We start from the raw sequence: 8,727 nt of genomic DNA on the forward strand, positions 1-8,727 counted from the left end.
CTCTGAACATGAATTAATCATATCCGCAGCAATAAGTGAGCCGCTCATTTTTCTTCAGCGCACCTTGGATCATTTCAGCCCATTAAACCGATTTATTATAAGGCTTAAAAATGTCAAGATTAAACCAAAGTTGAAATCAATTTAAGTGGTATATTTTTAAATGCCCCTTTTTTAGTGCAGTTTACTCTCTCTCTCTCTCTCTCTCATGTTAATGAATGAATTCATTGGTTTATGTGTTTGTTTATCGTGCAGGCTAAATCATTTTTATTTTTATTTTGGAAAATAATGGGATCTGCAGAGAGAAATCTATTTGTCTGATGTCCTCTCTAAACTCTTTAGAATGTAACTAATCTACATTTATTCTTGAAATAATCCCGTAATCAGTATCATAAAAAGCTGATCGCACATGTTCATTTTTCTGAGGCGAGGAGTGTGTGAGGCCTGAATGTTTAGGGAACACGAGGATTAGGAAAGAAACGTTGCAGGCTGAACGTGAAAATGAAATGTAAAATAAGCGGCTAGAAATGGGAAAAAATGGAATGAACGAGAATGATGAGAGGCAAGCAGTGGCGTTGTTTTCTGAAACTAGGATTTTGTAAATAACTGTCTTAGATGTGTGTGTGTGTGTGTGTGTGAGGGGGGGCTATAAACAACTCCCTCTGAGTTTGCAGGCCCTGCAGAGTGAGGTCTTAATCTCTCGCTGTCTCCTTGGCAGCTTGATTGATGACCCCGCGCAGCGCAGGATGGGCAGGCCAGGGAGCGGCCAGAGAAAGACGCGCACGGCGCTCCACGCCGCCAGATAACGAGCAGCAGGTCCAACAGAAGAAGCTCGTGGGCTACAGGAGCAGAGGGAGCGGCGCGTGGAGCATCGAGCGCCATGGATCACATCGGGATCCTGGGGGCGCATCTGCAGCAGCACGCGCACGTGGAGCCCATCAGCTTTGGCATCGACCAGATCCTCAGCAACGTGGAGCAGAGCTGCATGCTGGGCGCAAGGATGCAAGAGTCGGACTACGGGCATCCGGGGTACAACAACAACGCAGGAGGCTTCGGATGCGGCGGCGGCGGATACAACGGGAACGCTGGCGGCTCGTGTGGGGTGGCATCGCTCGGGGGGCCTTATCACATGAACATGAACGGGACTAACATAAACCCTGCCGGGGTCATCCGCGTCCCCGCGCACCGGCCTCTCAGCGGCGGGAGCTCCGCGATGCCGCCCGTCGCGAGCGGCGGTACCAGCAACCTGAACGCGCTCACCTTCCCGTGGATGGAGAGCAACCGACGGTACACCAAGGACAGGTTCACAGGTACAATTATTGTTCTTATTTTTATTGATGTTGTTCTTCTTCCTCTGCTTACGATTATTATTATTATTATTATTATCAGTATTATTAAATAGATTTAAGGATAAATTCAAGCCAACTACAGGCCTTCATGCAAAATTACTTTTTTTCACTCAACAAAATCAAAATCTGCTCAAGAATGACTTTTAAAGGACATGTTAATTATGATTTAAAGATCTCGCACTTTGACTTGTTTATTTGCATGTTCATGCAGATATAAGTCTATAAAAGGTTTACAGATAATATGCAGTCGCTGCAACTGTTCTTTCTGCGATCCTGTGGCTGCTTTCTTATTTCATTCTAGTTTACACCAATAAAGCTCCCAGATCAACGGCACTGAGTCTGTTCAGATGCTTTTAGCTCTTAAATGTCTGTGAAAAAATCTGAGCAAGAACGGGCTTGGAAGAGGCGATGTCACTGGCTAGTGATAATGATAATAATGAAGAAATATCATAAAAGTTTTCAAATCCCATCCAAAACACGGAGAACATATTCTAGAATGAAACATACAAATATGGATGAAAGTGTCTAAAAGAAAAAAAAAAAAAAGAAGAAATCAGACCAACCACAACAACACCGATAAAACAGTTTGTTAGTTTTTAATCTATATTTCTAAATAGAAATAATTCAGGTTTAACAGTTTAAAGGTACACAAACAACTTCAATTTTAACTAATTAAAAGTATTGTTACTCAACTAAATTGGGTAAATAATTATTAAAACCATTTTACTCATCTGGGTTTTCCTTCATATTAAAAAGAAACAAAAAATAAGATCCAGTTTATAAACTGTAAAAATAAATGTATGAAAATATTCTAAAACTTTGGCCTGTTTCCCTGACAACCAGCTAAGACGTTCCTCGTCGCTCAGCTGGTTAGTTAGTTAGTTAGTTGGACTTTAGTTTTAGCTTTGTGTCTAAACTAAAACTGGATGTGAACTCCTGCTCCATCACAGAGACTTTTTAAATCGATATATCGACTTCTAATCCAGCGGCAAAAACTGCACACGTAACGAACATCAGTTACATTCTCATCCAGATGTTTAACAGAGATTTGTAAGTAAAATAAATAATGTATCTATTATTAAACCATACTTCTGCAAACTAATGACAATTTAGCTGATTTTATTCAAACTTGACACCCTCTAACGTGTCTTTTTTTATAGTGCATCTTCTCCTTTTCAGCTCCTGTTCAACTTTGTCTGCTGCTGCTTCTGTCTTCATCCTGTCTTCATCCTGTCTTCATCCTGTCTTCATCCTACATGTCCCGCTATCCTGTCTCCTCCCGGCCACCGTCCCGCCCTGTGCAGTCTCCCTCTCACCCCTCACTGTCACACGCCGTGTAGGTCACCCGTACCAGAACCGAACTCCGCCGAAGAAGAAGAAGCCCAGGACGTCGTTCAGCCGGCTGCAGATCTGCGAGCTGGAGAAGCGCTTCCACCGGCAGAAGTACCTGGCGTCCGCCGAGCGCGCTGCCCTGGCAAAGGCCCTGAAGATGACCGACGCTCAGGTCAAAACCTGGTTCCAGAACAGACGTACTAAATGGAGGTGACTGTTCTTCACTCTCTTCGCTAAAATGTGATGAAGTGTTTCCGAAGTATGCGGTTTCCACATTCTAAGACCAAATAGTATGTGAAGAAGGGTTTCCAGCCACAGTAAACAGTCTGGAGCGATTTCGGTTTTTCCAGAAGCGTGCCAGCAAGTCAGGACAAACCAACCAGAGAATTTAATCTGGGATTACCTCAGATTAGAACCCAGTTGTTGGGAATGGAACCTTTGCATCGCCTCCTGATTTTTGGTTTAGGCCCGATTCATTAACCCTTTTCTCATCTCGTTTTTTTCTGTCCATATTTGTCAGACTTGATCGGTCCAAAATGGTTCCTGCATCGAACTGTCAGAATAATTCCGACCCGCAGGCGGAGGTTGCGTCACCGCTTTTACGATCGATTATTTAAAGTCGTTTCTATATTTGTTTACCACATTGTGTTCTATAATAATTCTGTATAATAATATGTAATATATGTCAGGAACTGTGCTCAGTGTTACTCCGCTTTGATCAGAGGAAATAATCAGAATGTCATACAAACGTTTTCAGTGGAAAAGTCAAATACAGGAGCTACTGGATAATTATTCCCAGTAAGTAACTGTTACTTAACAACACTACACAGTGCACTGATATGCAGTGGTTACATGGGTACGACATGGAAGTAGGAAGAGTTGATGCTTATACGAAACTAGGTGGGAATTTGCGAAGAGGCGAATTGACCCGGACCAGTCAGTTTATTGCTCTATTTATGGAGAAAAATACTACGAAAATGTCCAAAGCTTATGTATGAATATATGTTATTTGTATATTGTTTTGTAAAACTTATTAACAGCTTGTGGGGGCTACACCTTGCTTCCATTATTTTTGTTCGTATCCCTATTTGGGCCGGTCTATTCCCGCCAATATTTTCTCCCCACACTTAATGAATGATGCTCGAAGACTAAGAGAATAAACAGATCCACATACGTTTAAACACCAGTAGAAGGCCAATGTTCATTTTCCATTCAGTATTATTACCAATAACTAATGCATACAGTCTAGCAAAACCATTCTGAAGCCAGCTTTTTATCAATAATAAAAATGTTTTTGTAAACTAAAAATGATTCCTGTGATAAATTGATTTTGAACATGTTTTTTCGTTCTCTGACTTTGTTTTTTTTTGTTTTTGTTTTGTAATATTTTAGAAGAGTTCGTATTTTCATATTATAAGGTACAGTAGCCTACAGTATATGCTGGCTCCAAACGTTTGGATTGATCCTTGAGCAGAGGGCCCAGTTCAGACCTGATCATTTATTTCCTATAATTCCTTTCCAAATAATCGCGAACAATGTTCTGAAAGAGCATATGTGTTTTAGTTTTACAGTGGCACTACCTGTTTATTATAAAACAATATAAAGCAAAAAAACATATAATAATAATGTTATTCATTTTAAAGAGGCAAAAATAAAATTAAGAAAGCATGTTAACATTTTAGCATCAGTTCTTAAAGTTTTAAGTTAAAAATATCCATCCATCCATCCATCCATCCATCCATCCATCCATCCATCCATCCATCCATCCATCCATCCATCCATCCATCCATCCATCCATCCATCCATCCATCCATCCATCCATCCATCCATTCATCCATCCTTCCATCCATCCATCCACCCACCCATCCATCCATCCATCCATCCATCCATCCATCCATCCATCCATCCAACCAACCAACCAACAGTCCAGGTATGTTTTCATCAGTATTATTTTCACCCCCTCCAGTTTACCCTGTGTTCCCACTGCAGTCTGCTCTCTCCCACAGACTCTTTGCACTCTTTGCAGGCGGCAGACGGCAGAGGAACGTGAAGCAGAGCGGCAACAGGCCAACCGGATTCTTATGCAACTGCAGCAGGAAGCTTTCCAGAAAACCATCAACCAGCCGGTAGTCCCTGACCCACTGTGCCTGCAGAACAGCTCCCTGTATGCCCTGCAGAACCTCCAACCCTGGAGTGAGAACACAGCAAAGATCAGCAGCGTGTCAGCCTGCGAGTAGACGTCCTGCTCTTGGTCTCAGCCGGAGTTCTCCTGCAGGATCAAGTGACTGCTGCAGCGTGGAGGAGCTGACTGATGCCTGCTGAGGAGGTCCTGGTGTTGGACACTGTTTCATGGCCTTGCTCTTTCTGTCTGACAGATACTGGTGCTGTTGTTGATGGGCTCTCTCAGCACTGCTCCCATCAAATGGGGTCCACACAGTGACATGTTGTATTAATGTTAATAATATTATTCACCTATGAGGGACATTTAAAAACATATATTTTTAAACATTTATATGTCTGGCTAAAGAGGGCTTTGTCCCAGGGTTACATGCGTATTTATCAACTTTGTTATTGGACTTTTTAATCAAGTGCAGAATAGCAAAACACTTGTTTTAACTGAAAGAAATGGATGAAATGAAACAAATCACTGATACAGTCTGGGGAGATTTTCAGTCTAGATTAATGATGCATTTAATTTACCTCAGAATTAAAACTTCCAACCGCAAATGATGTCACATTAGCCTTAAACCCATGAAAGACTTTGCTTACAGTTGTGCTGGGAGACCCGGCGGCTAATGACTCTTAGCAACATAAACTGACAACAAGAACTTTCTCAGCATGTTGCACAGTTAAGCACCTCAGCAGCACCTTCACAAACAGGTTGGGTAGTTCTATGTGAGCCACTGATTTAATACATGCAGAAGTATGTCAGAAGTACGAAAACAGGACATTACTGCAACTATTGCTACCTTTTCTGCACGCAGCAGCCATGTTGGAGGTCTGAATGTTTGAGATCCGGGTCAGATAAAAAAATCAGCTGAAACTTCCACCAAAAGCAGCATTTTCACCTTGAAAATCTGAGGTTTCTGTCATCCCTGACCTAAAACTCCAACATGGCTGCCGTGCTTCTACAATACAGAAAGAAACCATTTATTTATATATCTTTATATCAGTTTGTCACCATGACTTTATTGTACAACCTGTTATATTACTGCACTGGTTAATTTCAGCAAAAGCTTAGAAATATACTATTATCTTGTATAATAGTATATTATACAAGTCAATACATGTAGTTTGTATTGCTAATAGCAGTTAGCTTGGTCACCAAACACAACTATTAGCGACTCCCGCTGCTTTTCTGAGCTTAAACTGGAGCACAGTTATACTGGATGTGACCTCATTCCTAGATTTGAGTTTGAACTTCCAAGGTAACTGAATGCCATCAGGAAATCTTCAACAAAATTAAAATTCCAGTTTCTGGGGGCAATCCAGTTGATTTCTCCCAGTTAGATCGTGGAAATTCAGACTTCCCAATACAAATGGGACACACCATAAAAAGTCAAAACAAAATCTAAATGGTGAAAATGCAATGTATTGCACTAAAAAATACATTTAAAGACAGGTTACCATGTTCTGTAGTTTTTATTTCTGTTATCCTGCCATGTCCTGTGTGTGTGTGGGTGTGTGTGTGTGGGTGTGTGTGTGCGTGGGTGTGTGTGTGTGGGTGTGTGTGTGCGTGTGGGTGTGTGTGTGCGTGTGTGTGTGTATTTCATCTCCATTATTTGGTGGACACTTATTTACACACAGAGCTGTGAAAAAGTATTTCCCCCTATAGAATTTTCAGTTTTTGCTTCTTTTTTTTTTCCCATTAAAATGTTTCAGGTGAACAAACACATTTTAATATGAGAACCTGATTAAAGTGCAGCTTTCAAATAATGATTTCAAAATCTACCCAAACCAACAATTTAAAAAGGAAAAAAAAAACAGCTCTCTTCTTAAATCACGAATTAACTTAAATTAACACAGGACAGTGGCGCCCCCAGAACGTTTTCACGGCGGGTTTCATGTGGGGCCATTAAAAATCCAGGGGCCAAAATCAATCCAATGACTGATTCTGAAAAATACTGTGACATTGTACTATTACTATTTCTAGTAATAGAAACTAGATCCTTCCTGCCCACAGCCATCAGCATCTACAACTGCTCTTTAAAGAAACCTGCATAATATGAGCTACAACAACATTTAATTTCCCTTTGGGATTAATAAAGCATTTTTGAATTGAATTGAATTGAAGTTAATAGGAACTACAAAAAAACTATCATGAACCATATATCTTCTGTTTTGTTTTTGCAAATTTATATTTCAGACTGACCAGAAACGAGCATTTAAAGTTTCAATAGTTTTTATTCTTTAAAATATTGCATTTTTTTATTTTTACAAAATGTAAAACATTCAAAATGATTCAAAACATATGCACTTAAAATAATAAACTATTTACTAAACATTGGGTAACAATGATACATTTAAATCACACTGTTAAAATAAATTCAAAAGAATATGGTGCAGACTTTTAACAGTACTGCTACGTGAACAATAGTGCAGGAATAGTTGGTTAAAGGAAAAGGCAAGTATGTTTGCTGACGTGTGGACAACTCAGCTTTAGTCGTTAAACTGACTGACCACATCTGGGGGGGTCAATGTAATTCCCCCCTGACAGGGCCATTTGTCCCAGACCTATAAAAACAAGAAGTCACTTAAATATAACCTGTCTGGCAACACGAAGTAGGCAAAAAAATCTCAAAAGTGCAACACATCATGCCCTGATCTAAAATTTGAGGACAGATGAGAAACAAAGTCATTCACAATTCACAAAAAACCCAGAACAACAACTAAAGGTCTGCAGGCCTCACTGTCTCAGTTACTGTCAGAGTTCATGATTCAACAATAAGAAAGAGAGACTGGGCAGAAATGGCCTCCATGAGAGAGTTCCAAGGCCAGGACCACTGCTGACCCAAAAGAACACAAAGGCCCATTTCACATTTACCAAAAAAGCATCACAATGATTTCCAAGACAGTTGGGGAAATATTCTGTGGACTGATAACACCACAGTGGGATTTTTGGAAGGTGTGGGTCCCGTTACATCTGCTGTAAACAGAACATTATACATACAGTCAAACATGGCAGTGGTAGTGTGATGGTCTGGGTCTGCTTTGCTGCTTAGGGACCTGGACTACTTGTTGTAATTGATGGAACCTTGAATTCGATTCTGTAGCTTAAAATCCTGAATGGGGAATGTCCAACTACACTACCAGTCAAATGTTTCAGAACTACTTTTTCATTTAATGGTTTTCTTTATGTTTATGACTATTTCCATTGTACGTAGATTCTCACTGAAGGCATTAAAACTGTGGATGAACACATATAGAATTATGTAGCAAATGAAAATTTGTAAAATAACTTTAAATATGTTTTATATTTTAGATTCCTTAAAGTAGCCGCCCTTTGCTGTAATGACTGAAATATTAACTTTTGGTCGTCTCTCAATGAACTCTAGGAAGTTCTTTCAAGACTCTTTGGAAAACTATTCCAAGTGACCACCTCATGAAGCTCATGGAGAGAACGCTAAGAGAGAAAAGCAGTCATCAAAGGGTGGCTATTTTGAAGAATCTAAACTATAAATATATTTAGAGTTATTTCACACATTTTGTTTACTACATAATTCCATGTGTGTTCATTCATAGTTTTGTTGCCTTTGGTGAGAATCTATAATTTAAATAATCATGAAAATAAAGAGACCCATCAAGTGAGAAAGTGCATCTAAAACTTTTGACCGGTAGCGTATGTGATCTTAACCCGAAGCACAAGAACAATTTTAAAAGAACACCAGCAAGTCCACCTCTAAATGGCTCACAAACAAATAAAGTTGTTAAGGTCATCTAGTCAAAGTCTGGACTGAAATCTGATTGCTTGTTCATTCTAGAAAACCCTCCAATGTGTCTGAATTCTGCAAAGCAGAGTGGACTAAAATTCCTTCACAACAATGTAAAG

At 39.9% G+C, this 8,727-nt stretch overlaps 1 protein-coding gene across 2 annotated transcripts; it reads left to right on the top strand.

Moving 5' to 3' along the window:
• The first annotated feature begins 770 nt into the window (after positions 1–770).
• tlx1 (T cell leukemia homeobox 1) lies at positions 771–6,860 on the top strand. Of its 2 annotated transcripts, none has more exons than XM_047350962.1 (3): positions 771–1,307; positions 2,651–2,888; positions 4,705–6,860. In XM_047350962.1, exons 1-3 carry the CDS (start codon positions 878–880, stop codon positions 4,913–4,915), a joined length of 879 nt encoding a protein of 292 aa, XP_047206918.1. In that variant the 5' UTR covers positions 771–877; the 3' UTR covers positions 4,916–6,860. The 2 variants fall into 2 exon arrangements, with proteins under 2 accessions (XP_047206918.1, XP_047206919.1); XM_047350963.1 differs by having other exon boundaries at positions 772–1,307; positions 2,687–2,888.
• Positions 6,861–8,727: the final 1,867 nt, after the last annotated feature.

The sequence above is a fragment of the Girardinichthys multiradiatus genome, chromosome 22 (genome assembly GCF_021462225.1).
Source record: "Girardinichthys multiradiatus isolate DD_20200921_A chromosome 22, DD_fGirMul_XY1, whole genome shotgun sequence".
Taxonomy (NCBI): Eukaryota; Metazoa; Chordata; class Actinopteri; order Cyprinodontiformes; family Goodeidae; genus Girardinichthys; species Girardinichthys multiradiatus.